The 23,025-nt window shown below is 47.0% G+C and overlaps 1 protein-coding gene across 5 annotated transcripts in view; it reads right to left on the minus strand.

Moving 5' to 3' along the window:
- Window positions 1-23,025, minus strand: part of SETBP1 (SET binding protein 1) — a 350,054-nt gene that overhangs the window by 148,445 nt on the left and 178,584 nt on the right. For all 5 annotated transcript variants that reach the window (XM_036009099.1, XM_028525004.2, XM_036009101.1 and 2 more), the window contains exon 3: window positions 18,937-18,990. In XM_036009099.1, the coding sequence (XP_035864992.1) occupies window positions 18,937-18,990 (54 nt within the window). The remainder of the gene's footprint in view (window positions 1-18,936; window positions 18,991-23,025) is intronic.

Raw genomic sequence — 23,025 nt, forward strand, 5'->3', positions numbered from 1 at the left:
GTGCATTTACATCTGGGAGACACTGTAACCACGCCCCCACCCCCTTAGTGATGCTCTGAGGTAGGTCTCTACAGCAGACAATGACCTGAGCATCTAGATCAAGTATTGTTTGTTTCATTTTTTTTGGCTGTTCATTGGTTTTAGGACAGGCTTGGCTTTCAATGATAGGTCCTAATCTTTTAGAGGAAGAATTAACATCTCAGTGCAAAGTTAACTTCCTGTTTTGATTCTTCTCCTCCTAGTTTGGCAAGAAAATGAAACTTTTTTAAAGCCACATGGGCCTACTGTTGCCCCTGGAGATTAATGAAAAGATCAGAGAAACTTGGAAATATCAGCAAAATTATTTATCTCTCTTTTGAAATGCTGAAGGGAAAAAAGGTGGGAGGGTTGTAGTTTTTAAAATAATAGGGGAAAAACAAAGTTTGGGAAGATAATCAACTTTCAAATCAATTAAGGCCTAGAGGTAAGTGAAATTAGTTAGCTATTTTTCTTTCAGAATATATGTGTATATGCATATGCATATGAATATGTATATATATGAATATGTATGCATATGTATATGTGTGTATGTGTGTGTGTATATATATATATATATATATATATATATATATATATATATGAGGCAGAAGCTTCCACCTGCTGCTGAGAGGTCAGGTGTGTTGGCAGTGCACCTTCCACTCTGGGAGAGAATGGGCAGGCCCTACTTGGGACACAGATCAAGCCACCTCTCTAGTCCTCAAGAAGAGGCCTTAGAATTAAAGGGATTAACTGCCTTGACCCCCAGGAAGGATCAGCTGTCAACTATTTCTAGACCCTCTTTCTTTCTACCTTTCCCTTGAACCTCCAATTACCATCAGTTTCTATGCTCCAAATCTCTGGGTAAGCTGTCAGTAGCATCGATGTCATTAATCTTCAGTGGCCATGTCAATGACAGTCACTGCTCATAAAAGTTCACCCAAGGGATCATCAAAACAGAGGGGCATTAGGCCTTGAGTAGACAAGGTAAGTCTGAGGAAATGAACAGGCTGATTGCCACTGTTTTAATAAAAGCACAAAGCTCCTTTATCTGCTGCTATATAAGTTTTTATTTTGAACCAATGGGAAGTCTATTCCTTTTGGTACCAATTCAATTCATAAGACTTCAGGGAAGAGAGATCTTTAGCGAAAGAATAGAGAGAATGGTAGCAACTTTGAAGCACTACTTCTTGAGGTTCTGTAAAAAGGTTCCCCCAAGCACTGACTGGGACAAAGTGGCCCATATGTGACATCTGATGAGCTGTTAAGAATGCACCTTCACACTGGCAGAGCTAACTGGCTCACGGGGTGTGAAACCCTGGGTTTGAGCTGTATTCACTCTACTTCTCACCAACTGAAGTGCATGGGTGCAGGCTGGACCTGTACTACTCGATTCAATGGCAGCTTGGTACAGAAATCCATCTCCTTTCCTGGCAGAGTGGGAACAGAACCCTGGACTAGTCCAAGGGGAAAGGGGTGGTTGGGTTGCCTTCCATCAGGGTTGAAGACTGAATACTCCTCTAATGTATGCATTTCTTATCTGGGCCCAGAAAATGTTATTTCTCACTTTTTGGTCCAGATCTTCCCTAGTTCAGCTTTACTGCCTTGTACCTCAGTACCTTTATCTTCCTCCTACCCAGCCCTCATGTCCTGGAGCCTGGGTTCCCGGTACTCATGATTGGATGTCCACCTGCCACTCCTCTATGTGATCTTGGTTTGACCACCTCTATTTATGCCTTTGACATCCTTCTATTCTGCCCCTGCTTGGATAAGCCCTGAGCATCCTGCAAAGAGTTCTGTTTCTCGCCTGTGCCTTCTCCTGTTCTCAGTGGACAGAAAATTCCACCCACTCCGGATGCTCACCCTGACATAACTGATCCTGGCCAGTGCTTGCTCCTGGCTTCTCATCCTGAAGACCCACCACAGCCCTCGGCCTCGGCCTTTGCACATTCCTCCCTGCTTTTCCCCCACCTGCACCCAGCGGAGAACAGGGGAAAGGCCTCTGTTCTGTCATTTTCAGTGCAGCTTTTTTTGCCCTAAAGGTAGGTGTGTCTAGTCAAGAAAAGAATTCCCAGGTAATCTTTTTCATGCTCAGAGTAGCCAAAGAGAGCTGTACACACCTGGTTGGCTGGACTGATGTGCCAACCAGGAGACTGGGGACTTCCCCAGCTGAGCGGCAGCCCGTTAGATGAAGGAGGTGTAATTTCTGTGTGTGAATGACTCGTGGCCTCAGATGAATGGTGCTGGGCTCTCTTCAGTCATCAAACACTTCCTAAAGGCCCACTGGGCGCCAGGCACTGCGTGAGGTAGGAGACTTAAAAAGCCTCCTTTTAATGGGCACCTACCTTGTATCAGGCACTTTACACCGATCGTTTCTAACCCTTCCAGTAACACTCAAAGGGAGTTCATGTCCCCCCTTGACAAAGGAGAACACCGAAGTTAAGTGATTTTCTCAAGATCGTGCACCCACTAAAATAAAGAGCAAAATTCACACTCAATTCTCTCTCTTCCCCAAACTCCACATTCTTCCCAAACAGCACGTGGTAACGCTGCTCACTCATTCGCCAGTGCGTTCATTCCTTTGGAAAGCACTCCTGAGAGCGTGCTGCAAGCCTGGGTTTCTGCTCAGTTCAGTGTGAGCAGATCCTTCACCAGGAATTACAAGGTCGCTCTGGAGGAGCTCAATGAGAAGCTCTTTGGGGCTTAAGAAAACTGTCATTTGTGCGTGACATCAAAGAGAGTGGTTAGGTTCCTTTTAATTAATAACAGAGACGATAGTAAAAGGTTCAGTCTGGTAATCTTTCAAAAGAAGTGATTGCAAAGCTCATGAAACTCCCTGAGATGAGGTTTTCTCCATATTTCTCCTGGGTGCCAAAGGTTAGGAGGAACTGGGCACACCTGAAAGGTGATAGGGCTCTTCCTGTGGAAGGCATCTGTGTAGACCAGAGCGCCACAAATTCTAACCACCCTCGTTTTATTTTAAATTAAACCCACTTTGATACAGGAATATAGAAGTACACCATCCAACTAGGAAAAATATGAAAGCATCCAAAAAAATGCAAGTGGAGGGCTTTGATACAAGTGGGTTGAGGAACTTCTTAGACAAGAGTAAATAAATATTTAAGTAGTTGATGCCCCAAGCAGTGAGCTATGGAAGAGTTATGTCTATTCCTAAAAACCTTCATTTATATTCTTTACAGCCCCTAGAAGTCTGATCTCTACAGGAATGGGATGAAATGAAATGGAATGGAAAAGGATAAATACCAGAGCTGGAAGGCTTCCTAGACATCACTCAAGCACACCCCTCCATTTGGTACCTAAAGAAACTGAGACACGGCGTGCCTGGCAGCTGCGTCTGTGGCTGCTGAAGGTTCCGAAGGAAAGCCAAAGGCTGATCTGATTCCACTTGTGCTAAACAGACATCTGAGGCCATGAGGAAACAGACACACACCTAGGTAGGCACTGCACTCATGACATACTGAGAGACTCAGATTACCCAGGTCATTTATTTTTGGAAAGACCTCTTCGAGATGCCAGCAGGGTCTAGTGTAATGGGCTGGAAGGAGTTTTATACGAACACGAGGATGTATCATCTTTTGGCAAACAGAAAAACTATTTCCCTAATGGCATACTTGTGAATTACTCAGAGTTGCTGAGAAGGTTCTGGTTCCATTTCCCAATGACCTTTTTCTTTTCTTTCTATTGAACTTACTGGGATGACATTGGTTCATAAAACCATACAGGTTGCAAGCGCGTAGCTCAAAAACAAACCATCTGCACACTGCACTGTGCGCCCATCACCCCAAGAGAAGTCTCCTTCTGCCCCCAAATCCCTCACCCTTGCCTACTTTTTCTGATTTCTGAATGTACAGTGAGTTTTGAAAGGTTCTTTATGGGGACCCAATGCTGCCATTGGAAGGACTTGCTGGGCCGAGGTTGTTTGCTTACAAGGTGGAGCAGGGAGAGAGGAGACACACGGGAAGCAGTGACTTGGAGAAATGCCAAGCTGGAGAGGTCTTACACATTTACTGAGAAAGTATGTGGTTCTAGGCAAAGCACGAGGTCCCTCACATCCATCCTTAATCATTCTTACACCAGGTGAGGTGAGTATTGCTCCTTCCACTGCATGCATGGGAAAACCAAGGCTCAGAGAGGTTATCTACCTTCAGTGAGGTCACAGAACTAACAAGTACTGAAACTGAGACTCATTTTCAGGTCTTGTACCTGCACCTGCAGAGATCCCTCTGCTATGCTCCTTCCCTTCAGATGCCACTCAAAAGCACCCGGAGACTGGGTGCTAACAAGGCTCGTGGGAGTAGATTTCTGTTGCTGGGAAATACTTCCCAAATAAACTGGAAGTCGGCTTCTTCGACCAACTCCCATTGGTTCTAGTTTTCCTTTAGGGAACAATTAATTTAGGAGAAATTCTAAATCTCTTCTATAGGTAAAGCAAAAACATACAGAGATGCCACCAGTACACAATACCAGCCACCCTGCTGTCTTCCGAGCTGTGAACTAGAGAGCAAAGAACAAAGGGGGGAGGGGCTTTAGAGTCTGAAGGTCTTAGGGACTCTCTGTTGTCACTTTACCACTAAACTACTGGGGACACGGGGCAAATCAATTTGCCTCAGTCTCTACTTTTTCTTCTGTAAAATGCAGTTAATTCTCCTCACCTGTTTCACATGTTTCAGGTGCTCACTAAGTATAAGAAGGCATACAAAACTGCTACATAAATATAAGCTGCTTTTATTGCTTTGTATGCTGTCAATGGGTTTAAGAGAATGATCCTCTTCATTCTACAAGGCAAGGAATGAAATGCCTACTTAAAAAGTCCATGGCCATAACTTTTGGTAGATGGTCTGGTATCTGGTGGAGATGCATTTAATTCATAGAAACCCTAATTAGCTAATCTAGACTCACAGATATTTCAGGAGAGTGAAATCATTAAGTTTGGCACAAGGGCCATGTCTCTTAAAACGTTGGATGGTTTACTGCCCATCTATTCTTAAAAAGATGTTACCGAGGAAGGTGGGGGAGAGTGCTTGCAGCAAGAGGCAAGTTCATTTTCATGGCTGAGCTCCGTCAGTGATTCTGAAACCCTGTCTCGAGGGGGCACACACGCAACCCCAGCTCACTGGGGCTGCTTTTGATGAATGCAACTTGGAGCACCGCCGGTGCTCATGGTGGGGCTGTGTCTCCAAGCCAGAGCTGCCCTCTGAGGTCACGTGTGAACACATGAATCTCCCCAGAGTCAAGAGATCCCTGAATACTGTCCAAGTCACGCTGATGAGGAGGCCAGATGTGGCAGCTCCCTTTGCCACTGGCGGTGGAGCACCTGACGCCCAGCACACATGGTATGCCTTGACGCCCTCACCTCCATTTAGTGCTTCCTCCGTTATCTGGTGATTTCGGAGGGCCCTTGCTGTCCCCGGGGGGATTGCAGGAGACAAGCTCTGCCTCTTATCTGAGAGCCAGAAACGTTATCTGATCAGCTGCCGCCTGCAGAATGGCTGGTGTCAAACCAAATGCACTGGTTGGAGTGTGTCTTTTAGGGGAAACAAACACGTGTACATACGTACCCATGTACACACCACACACACGCACGCGTGCGCACGCTGGCGCACACACACACACACACACACACGCACACTCCTGAAATGGATTAGGTGCAAGGCTGCTGAAGCCCACAGCATGAGCCCTGCCACACCAACCTGATACACTACGGACCTATGCCCCGTCCCCACCTGATCTCGTGTCTCACTCTCTGTCTAAATCAGGACCTGCCCGGACTCCAGCGGACAGGGAGTCGGCAGCAGTTGGGAGGGAGGGCTGTGAGCCAGTGAGCGCTCACTTGGAAGCACTGGCAGCTGCCTTTGAATTCAGAAGCATCCTTTCTTCCCCAGGCAAAGGGGCTTTATCCCGGGCTCCCCCAAGGACGAGGAGGCAGGTTAAAAAAATACATGACACAAAGGTTGCTTGTCACAAAGCAGAGGGAAGAGAATAGCTTCCCATTGTCCTCCAGGCTCTGGCCTCAGATGACAGCTGAGCACAAGTGGAATCAAATCAGCCTTTAACTCTTCGTCTGGGTGCCCAGCAGCCACAGATACAGCTTCCACTCCAGCTGTCAGTCGGGCCGAGTGCTCAGTAAACGCCCGTGATTAGCGCCTTCCTCAATTGAGAGTGTTAATAGAGAATCACAGCTAACTCCTCCACGTAGCCGGAGCCACACACCCATTAATTTCCACGGAGCCAAATGTAAACAGAAAACGAATGTTCCTGTACACTCTCCAAATTTTCCTTTCCCTGCTACAATGGTGGGGGGAGGAGGGATATCTTCCTCTCTTATGATCTGTTCCCATATTCGAAATGATACGTACGTTCGCCATCTGACCAACTGGCTCACAAAGGGAGACAATGGAAGGCCCTGCGCCCCCACCCCATTTGTCAGTATTTAAGGCTTAATGAACTCTTGGCGCGTTCTCTCCTCCCAGAGCTTCGTGTTTGTTGTTATTGTTTAATGGTGATCTGTCCGATGCTCCAACATGCCAAGAAGCCCTGCTCATAATCAGAAATATATATATTTATTTACTAGTTGGGGAACCTACAGAGGGGTTTGCTGGAAAGCGCTACATCACTAAGAACTACCACACCCAGCTGTGCTCTTTGTATTTAAATCCTGGGCATTGTCCAGTGAGAGGGACGCTGGGTCCAGCCTGCCAAGCCTTCTCCTGCTTCCATATCAAAGATAATCTCCCTCAGCTGTGTGTGAATCTGGACGGAGAGGAGGATGCTCAGAGCTCTCAGCCTTTGGGTGCAAAAGATTCTCTACAAATGCACATTCAGAGTAAACAAAACCCATCAGGCCCCTGCAAGAGTCCGAGGCCTGATTGCACTAAACACATCACGATGGAATCTACAATTGGCAAAGTAATTGGTGTTATTACAGCTGATGGGGGATTTCTGATGCTGCCCAAGCTCTCCTTTGAAATAATACTCAGCCATTTAATTTGTCCAGCTCCCATGTAGCTGATTGCTCTTTTCTGCTGGAGTTTATCAAGAATAAAACACGCTGTCTCTCCAGACGCCTGCAGGCTGAGATTTCACAGGCCTTTCTTTTTTCAACATCCCCCCACTTCTCTTAGGATCCGTGCCTCAGTCGCCTTTCTCGGGATGCCAATAACACAGTAGGTTGGAGGCAGGTGAACCAAACTCTGATCTAATTCAAAGCTGTGTATTTCTAGTCCCAATTCCAGAGGTACTTGAATACTCGAACTGTACAAACCATAAAATAACGGTGAGAGCCACAGAAACCTACAAAGATTTGGTTGCCCTGAAAAAGGCTCACAAACTTGTTAAGCTCCAAAAAATGGGACAAGCAATAAAGACATCTTCACTATAACCACGAGATCAGAAAGCACAAGGGAAATAGAGTTTGCATATGTGCATTTTTGTTTGGGACATCCATTTTCACCCCGGTACACAGACATCCCTAGAAAGGACTCTACAAATAGTTATTTTTTTTGCTGGAAGCACATCGATTTTTTTTTAAACGATGCTCATCCCCCCACCCCCATCCCTCATTTTGGCATTTCTGTTCCAGCCCAGAAGAAGGACAAGAAGCCCAAGTTTTTGCCAGCTGTTGTTTCCCCATGGTAGAATCAAGTCTGGCTTTGGGGCACAGACTTCTCATGCCCATAACTCGCCCTGTCCATGTGTGGGGATGGACCGCTTACTGGAGACAGCCGTCCTGCGGCCAGGACGACCTCTGTCCGCAGGTACCATCTCAGTCTCGTGGTCCACACAACCCAGAACCCACATACTACCGAATCACCTCTTGTCTCATTTTTTTCATACAGAGACAACGGAATTTACGGCTGTGAAAGTCATATACAAGCCCCCGAAGTCCCCACGCCCTCCCACGGTCTCCTGAACAGCACCCATGGAGATGCCCTTTGGTAGTGTTCCTCACTGATTTTCTGGGCAGTAAATCACTGGGCCTATGATTCTTCTCCAGGTGCAGCCCAGGTGGACGTCCAGCACTATGCTGAGATCGATGGACACAAGGCAGTTGTTCAGATGAGGCAATGCTCTGATGGATGAAAAGCTCTTGGTACATGTGTTTAAAATCCTTTTTAATACTTTCGAGCTAGTCCTCCTCCACGGGAAAGAGACAAAATGTGAATTCAGAAAGGGCCATAGATGGTGAGGGAAGCAAGCGATCCATGAAGGCAGTTGTGGGTGTTCTTATCTCCCCGTCAAACAGTCCCTATCCATCTCTTAGTCACTCTGGTCCATCTCTGTCCTGCTGCAGCCTCTTCGGGGGTCATTCTTGCAGTGCTGGCCTGTCTGCCACTGCTCACTCAGATTGGCCAGTGTCAAAAAGAAACTGGTGGAAAGATAGGGCAGGATCTAGATTCCTGTTTGTCAGATGTTTATTCTTTCGTTCTTTGACAATCTCAAATTCTAGTCAGACTGTCTCAGGGAGCTGTGATTTCTGCCCTAACCCTGATTTCCGTGGTCCAGGTTGGTTTTCAATTATGTAACTTTTAAGAATAATAAGAATTATACTGTGTATTTATGAAGTGCTTACCAGATGCCAGACACTGTTCTTTGGCTCTATATTGCATCCTCCTCAAACCCCATCAGGTATGTATCCTGTCACCAATGAGCAACAAGGTCAATAACTTATGAACATCTCATGGTTCAGGGCAGACCTATGATACAGACCTGTCAGTTTGAGCCCAGAATCACTGCTCTTAACTCCTAAATGATAGAGCAATGGTGCCAGGTGTTGGACGCAGCAGGGTGGGAGGAATCTGTGTTAAGCTACTAAATGAGCATCAATTTTAACTATATATAGTGATGAAGATTACAATGACATCACAAAGCTTTCCCGTCTCACGTGTCATTGGCTTGGGACACCTGCTGGAACCACGGTTCCAGCAGAGGCTCTGACACACGTGCTGAGGAAAGCGGGAGACAGGGAAGGAAGATCACGTGCAGAGCTGGGAAGGGAGGAAGGGAAGGGTCATTATCAGGGAAACACCGGAAAACCGTGGCGGAGACTGTTTGCAGACGTGCTAACAGGCCTCCCAGCACAAGCAAGCAGATGGCTGGAAGGCGCCGTTGAGAGCTGCAAGCTGTTCCACTGTGAGGGGCCCCTCTCTCTGAGGGTCTCTTGACACCTCTCAATCGATCCCTTTTGTTTGCTACAAGATGCTTGGACAGGGGTTGGGTAGATGGGTGCGGGGACAGGAGGGCTGAAACGTGAGCTGGGCAGTAGGGTTGGAAAGAACCGAAAAAGCGAACTTGCTTATTTGTTGGAGAGGTGGGCCTTATTTCTCAGGAGGCAGGTTTGAAACTACCTTGCTAAAGCAATGATGAAGAAGACACTTTCTTTCAAGTCCTAACGGTGGTCTGTGAGTTTGCATCTTCTGTATGTGAGTCATTCGTGGACATAAACATGTATAGCACAAAGTTATGCATCGTATTACGATGTAGACACAAGGAATCCGACTCTGTAACTCAACCTGCTAATAAACACAGATACCTGAGATTTATCATGAAACACCAATGGCAGAATTACAATTAAATGAGCAAGATTACACGATGATTTTTAATAAGCTCAGCTTGAGACTTCTTTACCAGGAAGACTGTAGGGAAAAACAAGAATAGAAACGTAGAAACATGGAGACAATGGACGAAGTCACAGAGTAATTAAACATTTTGAGACCCGGGAGAATCACAGAAATTGTTGAACTCTGCACCCTTGTTGCTGAGTTTTTTGTCTTTTTTGTGTTTGCTTGTTTGTTTTAGATGAAAAAACTACAGTTGAAAGAGAAGAGGACAATATTCTAAGTGAATCTCCAGTAGTTGGCTTCACTTCTATTCCGAAAGTTGAGCTTAAATCAGATTTTAAAAGGCTAACTCAGTTTTGAATACACTAGTGGAGATAACTTCTGTTGATTCCTTTGATGACGTGGAAAAACCTTTCTTTCTGCATATGATTAACCCCGCCCCAGCACCCACCTGCCACCTAACGGTTTCTCTGTCATGAACATCTACACATGAGTTTGTTTTAAGTTGGTTCCACCTGCACACAGCCCTCAGGTGGTCAGAACATCTTGGGAGTAACAAAATATTCACTAAATTTTGAAGAGATTTAGTATCCCAAGAGAACTTAAACTTCAGAATATTCCACTGAAAGGCCAGACGCTCCGGGAACACCTGGAGAACTTCTCTCTCCAGGAGCCAAGACCAGTGCTGTCCCTGCCCCCCACCCCCCAAATCCTCTAAAACCACCTCGAACCACTGTGGAAGCCGGCAGAGCAAAGAACATACACCTGTAGTCGGAAGCCGTGGATTTCACGGAGGAAGAGTCAGTGGGGTCAGTTTGGGTTTTAGTGCTGGGTATGTGTGGGCTTGTAGCCAATTTTTTTGTTAAAACAGATCTTTTATTGTCACAGATGTCCATGTTCAGAAAGAAAAATAATTAAGTGGGTTGCCTTAGGAATGATAAGAAAAGGTCCATGTTTTGTGTAGGTTTCCTACAAGTAGCCAGAAAGACATCTTTACAGGTGGAGCCATTTTTTTTTGGCAGGGGGAACATTATTCATAACACAAATGTATTCACATGAGCTCACAGAAGAAGGCAAAGAAAAACAGAGTCCAGATCCTACCCTTTTAATAAACTAGGGAGCTGCATAATTAGAACAGACCTTCTCAAATGATTTTTTTTCTGAATGACCAGATGTTCTTTCTCCACTTTACTTTGGTAAAGTACTATAAAGGTAAGTCAGTAGGAAAATGATCATGTGATTGGATACCATGAAAACAGCAAGTTGCTATAAACATTTCTAAACACTCTCTGTTTCCAGATATACCTCTGAATTGTGAGCCAGGAACCCACATTTGACGGGCTGGCACTGGTCTGCAGTCCGTGCTCTGAGCAGTGCTGAATCAGAGAGCAAAGACACAAGGCAGCCGACAGAAGGCAAGTCAGAGTAAGGCCTTGGGAAAAGGCATGGATTTACTAAACAGGAATCTGAGCATGGGAGCTCCATGGGGATCAACCTTGATCCTGCAGACAAGGGCATTAGGTGCTCAGGCCAGTGAGATGCATTCTGTATTGGGGTAGTGTCAGAAAGCTGGATTTTTTTTCTTTTTGATACCTTCTAGAGGCCAGAAAGAATGTGTACGTGTCAAGCAGAAGGAGGCCGGGAACCCAACATCATCACTAGCTAGTTCAAAATAGTGGGCAAATCTCAATGGCTGAGTGGAAACAGCAGGAGATGAGCACAGTCGCACAGTCGAAGGCTTCACAGAATCCACGCCTGGCCATGCTCCCTGAGCTGGACCATGGTTTCCTCCCCCACGAAAGGGCAGGAGCAACTAGTCTGATAAGCGGGTGAGCGTGAGGTTCCGATGCCAAGGGCAAGTGAAGCATGTGGCATATTCCTGACGCAGGGCAGACACGGTTTGAATGTGGGGCCCTGTCCCTCCTCTCGTCCAACACTTTCTCTGCACTGCAGTGTTGTTTGTTTGTTTGTTTTTTTGTTTGTTTCAGAAAGTGATGACGCTGATTTAGATCCTAGGGAGCTTCTGAAAGCATCACTATCGGGGCTCCACCCAACCTGATTCAATGGGGTTAGGCCTGGACTCCTGTAATTTTTACAAGCTCACCCCTACATGCCCATCTGCAGTCAAGGCTGAGAACCGCTGCCCTGGGTGCTCTCTCCTTTCTTCCAGCTTTGAAAGGGAGAGAACAGGTAAGCAAGCATCGGGATCAGCGCTTCCTTCTACACTGGCTTGACTTGGGATGGTTCTTCCCCAAATGGCAAAGCGGGCAATCTGTGGTGAATTCAAAGCAAGCCCATCTGTTTTTTCATTGTTGTGTGTCTTAGATGAGAAAGTACACCTGTCTCCCCCTGCTTCAACTCAGTGTCCTCCAGTGTAGAAGGGGCAGCTGCCGCCACAATTCTTCCACCGGGAGTTTAGGAAGGAAAGGAATGAGAACAATAGAAATTCCTTGACAAGATGGGAGGATTCAAAATGCTGTGCATCAGTTCCATCTGTAATTCTGAGATGTACCAAATGCTTTCTTCTGGAGCCTGGCAAAGAGTGAGAAAACTCAATGCAATGTACACAAACGAAGGTGAGGTGGCTTGTTTTGGTTTTATCAGTGGCAAGGCGAGGTTGGAATTATCATAATTGCAGGGATAAGCTCTAGTTCAAGGTGGCATAACTGCAGTGGTTAAGAACAAAGATATTGGTCCCGACTGCCTGGGTTAAAATCCCAATTCTATCACTACGGGCTTTGTGAACATAACTTCCCTAGGCTTCCTTGTAACAAGAAGATACAGTATCATTACTGATTTCGCAAAGGTCTTGTAATAATTAAATGAGATCATGCATGTCAAGTTCCAAGAATACTTTCTGGCATATAGCACAGTTTCTGTAAATCCTCAGCATTTATGTACTCAATGCAAGGCACTGTGAGCATGTACTAACACCAGCCCCTGTGGAGTTCAGCAGGGGCTGACGGCTCTGGGAAGCCCAGAGCTTCCATTTCAATCTTTACGACTGGTGATGCTGAACTTGTAGGCAGCGGGTGCCCATTTGGAGGAGAGTCAGATCATGGCGATTCTGTTGGAAAGACATGATCAACCCATGAGAACAAGCAACCTGGGAATCAGGAGCTTCTCACTAAAGAGAGAGGAGCTGTCAGAAGCCTCCAACTCCCCAACCTGCCCTGCCACTTCTCAGCGTGGCAGCACCCATCTGTAGCGATCAAAATCACAGCACACCATGGAGCCACGGGCTGCCGCCACACTCCCTTCTTGGCCTCACCTGCATTCTCTGTTATGCATGAGCACAGCTGGGAATTCTGGCTACGCAGCAACTCCACAGCCATACCGTCCCGAAAACGAGCTTCTCTTCACCAAAAGTTTGGGGTTCATGCCTTAAAACCTTCTGAGTTAAGGCCATGGAGCTCAAGATATTTTGCAGGTAATTATATCCCCTGATGATCTATGAGCAGAACTGATTATGGGCCTGCAGAAAAATGAAGCAAAGGTTGGTGGAGGGAGAATGAAGCCCTCCTCCTCTGCACAGGGTGCCGCTGTCACCCTTCAGCCAGGAGGAACACTGTACCTTCTCGGCCTGCACTTCTGTCTGGTCCCCCGTCAGCCAAGCAGCAGCTGGGGCCAGTGCTTCTGCCCCTGGCATGTGTCACCTCAGCAACATCCCCATTAACTCCAGTCCCGCATCATTCCATCCTACTCCTCACATGGACCCGTGGCCCAGGTTCACTGTGGGGTCCCCTCTTCATTTCCTCACCCCAACTACCAACGGTGCAATTTTCTTGCAACACAGTTGTGGCTCTTTCCCACCTTCAGTGCTCCCACCGTCTTCAGATGGATGCCACATTCTAAACTCGGTCCTCATCGAACGACTCGACTTGCAGAATGACATGTTAAGATAATCAGAGGAATCTGAACATGGACTGGGTACCAGAACATATTAAGGAATGATTGCTAATTTGGTAGGTATGATAATGGCACTGCGATTATGTTTTTTAAAAAGACCTTATACACTAGCGAAGCTTACTGAAGTCTTTATGAGTGAAATGGCATAATGAGTGGGATTTTTAAAATACACCCCCTCACAATTAAAATCTAAAGTGAAAGAGCCGGGAGTATTCATGAAGCAAGATTGGCAAATGGTAATGATGACCGAGGCTGGCCTAGTGGTGAGTGTTCGGGGCCAGTCATAACAGCCCCAGGAAGCTGACTGTCAAGGCTTTGCAAACAGTTCGTTAAACCACTGGTAGCTCAAACTTGGTCAAGGCGGAGGCATTTACACCACAGAAATGGGCAAGTGGTACACATCACGGCTTTTCTTTTTAGCAACAAACTGTACCACTGGAGTTGGATAATAAACAACAGAAGTTGGATAATATACTGGAGGCTTATTATTCTATTACACCTACTTTTGTATAAGTTTGAAAACTTCAGTCATAGTTAATTTAAAAAAAGAATTTGACTCCTTTTCCAGAGTTTTAAAACCTTCTGCAATTTGGAACCTACCTAATTTGCAACTGCAATCCCACCACACCACGTCTAAACCAGATGATGGAAACCCCTGCAAGTCTCCAGAATACATCCAAGCGTGGGCACCCTTACTCTGGCCTCCATCCAGGCTTCCCCTGCCCTGGGATAGGTTCATTACCTCGCCTCCTTCTCACTTGTCTTGGCATAATGACACCTTCACCTGGAAGACTTTCCTGCTTGCTCTATATGGATACAATTTCTCCTTAAATAATTTAACCCGAACATCTCTGGCAGAAGAAAGAATTAAATTCACTGCGTGTGGCAGGCATTGTGCTGGGTTGTTTTCACACACACTGTCTTATTTGATCCTCACACAACCTGTGAGACACGCTGCACAATTTAACCTTGCTTCATAAGAAAAATGAAGATTAAAGACATTCCACCGTGTGCTTAGGGTCACAGAGCTGACACCAGTGGCAGAACATGGCAGGACTGTCAGATTCTGGGGCAGAGCGTGCACAGCAGGGAGCACCACAGAAAGGTCTTCCTGGAAGGCTTTGAACGGAACAGTAACTCAGCGACCGAGAGCCCTGTTTTCTCCACACTGAGAAACGTTTCCTTGGGTGTCCTGATGTATTCTCTACCGCCCTTTACCTTGGCCATAACAGCAATGGACATTTTAGAAATTCCTTACGAATGCCTACCCTTATAGGATACCTATCACGCTTGCCCCCCTAAGATCCTATCATGAGGCACATTTGAAGTCCAACTTCGTTTTTTCCAGAAGGAAGTGTCTTCTCTGAGACAATGGAGAGTTTAGAAAGTAGGAGAGGACCAAGTCCTTGAGCCAGTGGGGATGGGTCTTTGCGAGGTAGCTTTCCCAGCACAGGGGCCAGGCATGTGAGACTTGCATCTGAGTTTGGGCCCCACGTGTTTATTTCATCACCACGTCTCCACCGGGGCACCCTTGCAAGCATGTGTACAAATGCCCGCGGGCACACCCACATGGACACGCTACTGCAAAGTTTAAGCCACCATTACATCCTTGTAGGACCTAAGAAACAAAGGAGAAATAAATGCCAGGAAGCCTGGGATGCTATTTGTGTCCTAGATGCGGGCCCTGGATCTCGCATTGGATTGGATTGCTCCTGAAGAGCTCAGCCTGCAAAAGGAATGGAATGTCCAACAAGAGGGGAGGGGCAGATGAATGATGGTCCGAGCAACCGGACAAAAATAGCCAGCTGCCAGAAGATTTTCCAGTGACATGGGAAGCATGCAAACAAACAAGAAAGAAGGTAACAAAAAAAGCATATAAAATATGACACGAACATTAAAAAGATCCATCCAAGTGCAGGTCTATGTGCCACAAAGATGGCAAGGCCATACCCCAACACGTCAGTACCCATATTCCTAGGGATCATCCACAAGGGCTTTTTTCTTATGGCTTTTTTCATATTTTCCCAATTTCTTAAAAATTTTTATAATTAATATCTATCACCACACCCAGTTACAAATTATTTTTTATGATGAGTACTTTTAAGATCTATTCTCATTGCAACTATCAAATATATACAGTATTATTAACTACAGTCCCCATGGTGCACACACCCAAAACTTATTTATAACTGGACATCTGTACCTTTGGACCAGTTTCCCCCTTTCCGAATTAGCTTTCATATTGAGGGGGGAGTGCGATAAAGGAACCGGGGAGAGGAAAGCGTAGGATTGTTAGGCCTCTATCAAAGGGAACGAGATGCCTGCTTTTACTCCTTTTGGGGGTAGAGGGGGACGGTCCGGCAAAGGGAGACGAGGGTGGTCATTTCCAATCATCCAAAGGCCAGAAAGGAGGGATGCAAGTGTGCCCACTCCTTCCAAAGGCAAGCAGAACAGGATGCTGAAATATGAGAGAGATGTTTGGGGGGACCCAAAGTGAAGAGAAGAGTCTGGGTGGTTTTCTTGTGAATTGCAGAAGCTTTTTAACCTGTGCCTTTACAACTTGCTGAAATAGTAGCCACCTGTCAGCCCCAGGCCTGACTCTAGGAGCCGGTACCATCCCCTGGGGCCCGCAGGCCCAGCTCACCAGCCGGGAAGAACTCCCACAACGAATTACAACCTAAGAATCTTAGCATCAGCTCTCAGACTCTACCTGCAGAGCAATGTCTTTATTTCCACACACGACGACAGTATCTCTGCAAACCAACAATCACGGGGAGAAAGGCTGATATCCCTTCTTTACTCTCCTCCTTTCTGTCTGGAAGCAGAAAGGAGGACGGAGACAAGGAGACAGAACAGTCCAGCCCAATAGAGTTGCCCTTGTCCACACTCTCAAGGCAGAGAGTCATCAAAGATTAGCGAGGAAATCATGGCAATTTTCCCTAAGAGGCTGCAGCAGGATCAGGCCTCAAGGAAAAAAAGAAAAGAAAACCTTTTACCGGCAAGTGATCAGGGTGGACCGTGAAAGCTGACAAGCCTGATTACAGTTACCCCGAGAGGGGTCCTCGGCGAATTCCTCCCCTGAAAGTCACTGACAGTTCCTGGAAGGGAACAAACCCGTGAATTATTGTGAACACCAGGATGCCTGGGACTGTGTTTCATCTGAAACCCAAAGAGCGAAGGGAAGGAGAACAGCAGAGACCAACAACTTGGAGCAGTGGGGCTGGGAGGCGGGGGTGGCCCCAAGCACGAGGGCAGCGTGCTGTTCCTTTTGGAAAAGCACCCAAAGGGTGGCGCTGACGGCAGACACATCCAGGCCTTTCTGATTCGGAAGTGCTGCTGTTGAATTAACTTTGATCTGGGCACTGCCCACTAGCCACAGCATTCCCAGGGCTTCCTGGCCTCAGGAACATGCGTCCTAAGGAGTGAAAAATGTGGATTTCTGCTTCCAGCCTCAGGGGGATGACACACAGATGGAGCAACGTGGAAAGGTCAGGCAGAAGCAGGGGAGTGGGCCATCTGCACCAGCAACTGGGGGCTTGGGCATGGGGGCCGCAGGGACGCCACCTTTCCAGGGTCATGGCTTCAAATGCTGTGGATGTACCCAAATGTCTTATTTTTGCTTCTCTTAAAAGTTCAGTTGAAATCCAATCTAGAAACATGGTTTGATAGATATGGAGAAACTAGGACCATCTCAGAAAGCAACAATGCCAGATCATTCACACACACACACACACCCCTTTCATTTAATAAACTCAGTCTCTATTATGTACCCTTTTTAGGCCTCAAAACAACATCACACAAAGCATTTTTCCTTTTATTGTTAAAATTGTCAGATAAGAATAAATCTTTAGCTGGGCATGTGAGGTAGGTGTGGCAGTGGGTGGGATATGAGTTAACGCCGATTTTCTTTGTTTCTGTTTTACATTCCCTGAACTCCCCTGGAAGTTTGTGTGACTGTGCGAATAAGTACTTTAATTAATTACTGATTTTCCATAGTCGTCACACAGGCCAACTGATCACCTATTCCAAAGCCTCACTGCACCCGGGACAGAAGGATCAGCAAACTGTGATCGAAATACCTCCAATGCTGCAGGAGTTACATCTTTGACTCAACAATGGGGCTTGCTCTTCGGTTTCTCTCCTTGGAGCCTTGCACTTCCCACTCTCTGACCGTGTCCCTCGCTTTCTGCATCAGCTGAGGGCACTTTTCATCGGGACTCTGGTCCTCAATTTCCACAGCAGTACAAGGGGGCTCACAAAATATACCCCGCAAAGGAGAAGTGCAGCGTAGGCACAGTGAGCTCTTGGACATGAAACACATTTCAAGAGGAAGACATGCCCAAATACATGTGATCCTTGCTATTAGAAAACTATCTGCCCTGGCTGGCGTAGCTCAGTGGATTGAGCGTGGGATGCGAACCAAAGTGTCGCAGGTTCGATTCCCAGGCAGGGCACATGGCCCCCAGCAACCGCACATTGATGTTTCTCTCTCTCTCTGTCTCCCTCCCTTTCCTCTCTAAAAATAAATAAAATCTTAAAAAAAAGAAAAAGAAAACTATCTGTTCTATCCCCAGAAGTTCTCTGCCGTGAGCCAGCAACACCAAGTTGGGGAGTGAGAGAAAGATTCATATTGAAAGTGGGACAGGAAGGGGGACAGAGTGCCACAGCTGTCATTCTAGGGTTTACCTATCTTTAGACACAGGCTCTGTCTGTGCCGGGTCCATGAGGAACACAAGAACTTCTGTGTGTCTGGTGGGAATGTGGTGGTGCGTATCTGTTTGTATTATGTAGACAAAGTCCCCTTCTAGGGACACGGAGGGTGACTGCCCATCTTCCCTGCAGTCAAGGAGGTCCCCAGAGAGCCCTTGCCTGTGCCCTCTTGTGGTTTATTCATGGCGACTTCCAAACAGCATTCTGGCCAGAATGGACCATTTCCTGACCAAGATGAGCAGAACTAACCAAAGCTCAACCATCTGCCTTTGCCAGAGTCCGAGATGAACTGGGTTGCCAGAGCAATGACTGCAAGACATGTGCACACACAGATTCCACAAATGTGCCCATTCTGTCCCCCAAAAGAGAAATACAGGGAAATACCTCAGACCCACCCTACCCTCTACCTCCTTGGTGTAATTCTTATCTAAGCTAAGTCACCTACCACCATACATTCTAAGCATCTTGGTCTACATTTTCCCCACTATCAAACATTGAGAGACAGAGAGAGAGAAGAAAAAGGTGGCTTTGATCACGATATGATGCGAGAGGAGCCGGACGGAGAGGGCAAGACACCAGGTCTCTTCGAGGTTGGCATCTGGAGTCAGAGAAGCCGGAAATCCACGCTGAGGGTTTCTGCCCAGGTGCCACCTTCGTTTGTTCGTGACCAGGCTATGGAACACTTCACCCTCCCAAACTGCAAAAACAGGTCAGTGGGACCTACCTGTGGCTGAAATCCTTTGAGGTCGCTGGCTGCAAGGTCACTGGCTGCGAGGAGCTAGGGAAAGAACAAAGAAATTCTCCTTAGTGATACTCTTCAAAGTGTGCGTACAGTATCCCCAGGACAACTGACCCACACTGGACTTGCCAGAGCCCACATCTGGAGTTAAAGAAGCAGAATCGCAAAAGGTAAGAGCGATTCTGGGCTGGGAACCTCGACTCAGAGACCTTCTCACCTGTGGCCGCCGCATCTCGGCATGGCCCCGCTCTACTCTCTCTCCCTCGTGTCTTGTAAGTGCCCCCGATGCTTCACAAGGTCTTAGATTAGGGATCACACTTTATGGGAGAAATTGGGCAGGTCCAGACTCCCGGAGGTTACGAGTAAACTCACACACGAGTCCACAGATGTGTGCACTTCCTTGGGAAGCGGGCCCCTGACTTCCTTCCTACTGTCACAGCAGTCTGTGACACCACAAGCTAAAGAGACGGTTCAAGGCGGATTTCATCGAGGACAGTTGCTGCTGCTGCAGCGGCTTCTTCTTTTGTTAATCAGACCAGCGAAAATGACCCTTTTCTCTTCCCAGCTACGTGAGACTTAGGTTCCCTTTATCATATGCCTTTGATCCTACATACTACATATGTATGCAGAGCTTATGCCTCAAACTACCATGCACAGTATGAAAACACAAGAGTCAAGTTTATATATTTGCTGTATCTCTGTGTTTAATCAATAGTGAAGGGTAAAGTTAAGGTGTTAGTATTTTTGCATCCCCTCCAGAAAGAATTCAATAGACTCATATGATTAATTAATGAAATAGTAACATTCTTTATTTTTGCTCAAAGAAGCTGGAAAAGTGTGGGGTAAAGAGAAAAGGGGCAGATGCTTATTTTTAATTCAGGGAGTGTGACTGCTAGCTTTGTTAGGCCTGGAGAGCATTTTGCAAAAAATAGGAAAGATTTCATGTTTGCTGTAACAATATTTTGTTTGGTTCGAGAAAGAGAGGGAGTCGTGCTGAGTTCCAGTGCCTCTAGCCTTCAGAAAAGCCCGGCTAGGCTTTTCCAGCTTCTCGAAATGACTTGGCCAAAGCCGATGGGGCACCGGTGTTAACGCTGCGGTGGAGCAACGAGGAGGTGGGGAGTGGAGAAGCCATACGTTCCTCCCCGTGCCCAGGCCTGAGAGTCAGCTCTCCGTGCCGAAGGTACCTGGAGAGGGCGGCTCCAGTTTGACAGAGAGCCCATCTGACCCCTCTGTAATGAAACACCCATGAGGGTGCTCGACTAGATGCTAAGGGCCAAACATCATGAGACTTAGTTCTCTGCCTTTAAGGAACTTACAATCTGGCCAAACAATAAGGCATAGGGTTAGGGTTAGGGTTAAGGTAAGTGTGAGCAGCGTGTAGTAGAACGTAAGAGTCAAACTGTGGGCATAAGGCAAGAAAGCTCAGGGTGGGGTTGCCTAAATAAGACAGAGTTTGAACTGAACCTTGACAATGGAAAGGGGGCAATTGAGGCACTTCAGGTGGGGTGAGTGCAAGAACAAAAACATGGAAAAGGGACTCGCCAACCCCAGTACAGAGCCCTTTGCACCTGCAGCCACCCATCGCTGGCCCCTGCACATTCAGGGGGGGAGGGAGGTCACTATCAGGCTTTGAAGATTGACCCCCTGGGGGCCCAGAGCAGTGACTGCTGCTCTGTACAGTTTTTCTTTGTCAACCCCCACAACTCCATCATGAGATAGAGAGTACCTCCACTTATGGGTGGCAAAATCGAGACTTACGGAAGTTCAATAGCATGTTCTAGGTCACACAAGCGGTACATGGATTTGGGATGTGAACCCAAAATTGTATTATCTCAAAGCTCATTCTCTTTCTTTTATAACATGAAGCCTCTGATTGATAGCGCACTGGAGATAATCTGCCGATGAGACGCGGTGCAGGGCAAAGGGATGAGTGCCAGACTACTCATCAGATGAGCAACAGGCAGTAACATAAAACATGTGTCCCTGTGAATGACCCTTCACTGACCCTTCCTTCCAGGCATTATTTTATTTCAGTGGTAATGACCATCCACTCTTCAGACGGCACCAGTCCAACCTCGGCCTCAAACCTGAGCTGAGCACAGGTTAGGGTGGAGCGGAGGAGGAGCCACGGAAGGGCTGGGGTGAGGTACGGGTATGGCAGGGATCTCGTTAAGGGCAAGGCCACCAACATGAGTTAGCACATGGGAATCAAATCTCAGACTCTCCAGGTTATTGCAGTTCACTGGCTAGGGCCCCTTCTACTGCCTTTTAATGGGGTTCCCCAAGTAGACAGCAAGGGTGAGACCACAAGGTCGAGTTGTCCCTAGTTCTGATGCCACAATTGCATTTGAACACCACAAGGGTGTTCAAAGCATCTCATCAGATGCACTGTTTTCTCATGTCAGTGGTGTTAGACTTGAGAAACAACCAGCTCCATTGGTTTGACTGGAAACAGAGATAGGGCATTTGGGCTTATTATTCACAATGTCCCCCGCTCACCAAAGTCAGGATCTATCCCATTCTCCCTGAAGCCCTCAGACACTCTTTCCCTTCTCTTAAGGAGCCAGATGCACGCATTTAGCTCTTAGCAGTTTAAAGTTCTGTTTTGTGCTGCTGTATGTATTTTTAAAAATTCATATTGTTGTTCGATTACAGCTGTCCCCATTTCCCCGTTACTCTCCCCTGCCCTGCCCACCCCCACCCTCCACATTCAGTCCCCCCCTCCCGTGGTCTTTGTCCCCGGGTCCTTTATACACGCTCTTTGACTTAACACTTCCCCTTCTTTCTTTTTTTCTGTCGTATGTATTTTTCCTTTTCTTTCTCTCACCTAACCAGATGGTGCCCAAGAAGACCATGGTTACTATCTCATGTAACTTCTGTATTTCTCAAAGTAATGCTGAGTCTGAACAAACAATTAGTCAATAATTACCTATCAATCAGATGACTTAAAGGGACAGTGGGGAACACTGCCAACCTGGCAGGGAGGACTGTCGTGACTAGCTTGCGGAGACTGGAAGAGAGACCTGTGAGAGACAGCTTGTGGCATCCTCTGAGCGACAAGAGGAAGTGGCACTCAGCACCGAGAGCATTTCCTGCATGAAGTAGGCACTCGAATATCTGAGTGAATTAATCAGTGATGGGAACAAACTCCTCTCTATCCACTGTAGGTTTTAGGAGAGAATATTGGCTTATACTTCAGTGTAGGTGTCAAAGGTTAAATTGAAGACAAGATAATATGAAAGTGAGAGAGGCTGAACAGGGGGAGAGGGAGAGCGAGAGCTCCCCCCCTCCTCCTGTGGATGAAACAATGGACCAGGCAATGGGCCCACTGCAGCTCCGCTGTGACAGCTTATCTGATGGCGGGTGCGGGCGGCAGAGGGGTGGAATCAAGGGTAGTTTATCCAAGAACTTCTAAAACTTCGGAATGCCTTGCCTTGTAGATTCTGAACTACTGACTCGCTATCTGGTGCGTGTTTTAGGTGTTATCTGACCTGGGAAACAACCAAAGGCAAGCCTTGTGACCTCCTCTCTCAATGGTTCCCTATAGACTAGCATGCAGAAGTCTGCCTTCCCTCACCATCCAGTCCTGGATCCCCACCTCCTGGCTCCGGGTTTTAGCCACGCTCCAACCAAATACCAGGGCTCTCAGGCAAAACACAGGCTGTGCTCCTTGAACACTCTCCTTTCCAACTGATTATTTCCCAGACACCCCCACATGCTGCACCCTGGAAGGGAGGGGGCTGGCCCATGCACTGAAGTAGGGTACACAGATGTGGATTAAAAACACGGAACAGGAAGTTCTTCCACATTTCAAAATTGCAGTCCACCTAGATCTGGTCCTCAAAAGACATTTCTGTCCTTATGTAGTGTCAGGACCTGAAGGAGACAGTCAGAGGTCCCTGGCTGGATGAAGAAGTCGCTGTGTCCCCAGAAGGCTCAGGAGCCGCCTCTGCTGCAGAACTGGAACAAGGGAAGGTGGTGCAGACAGATTTCCACTGAGGCCACCTCTCCCTCCCTTCAACCAAAGCAGCTCTATTTGACACTCCTGCCTGTATACAAGTTCATTGAAAATGA

The sequence above is a fragment of the Phyllostomus discolor genome, chromosome 9 (assembly GCF_004126475.2).
Source record: "Phyllostomus discolor isolate MPI-MPIP mPhyDis1 chromosome 9, mPhyDis1.pri.v3, whole genome shotgun sequence".
NCBI lineage: Eukaryota > Metazoa > Chordata > Mammalia > Chiroptera > Phyllostomidae > Phyllostomus > Phyllostomus discolor.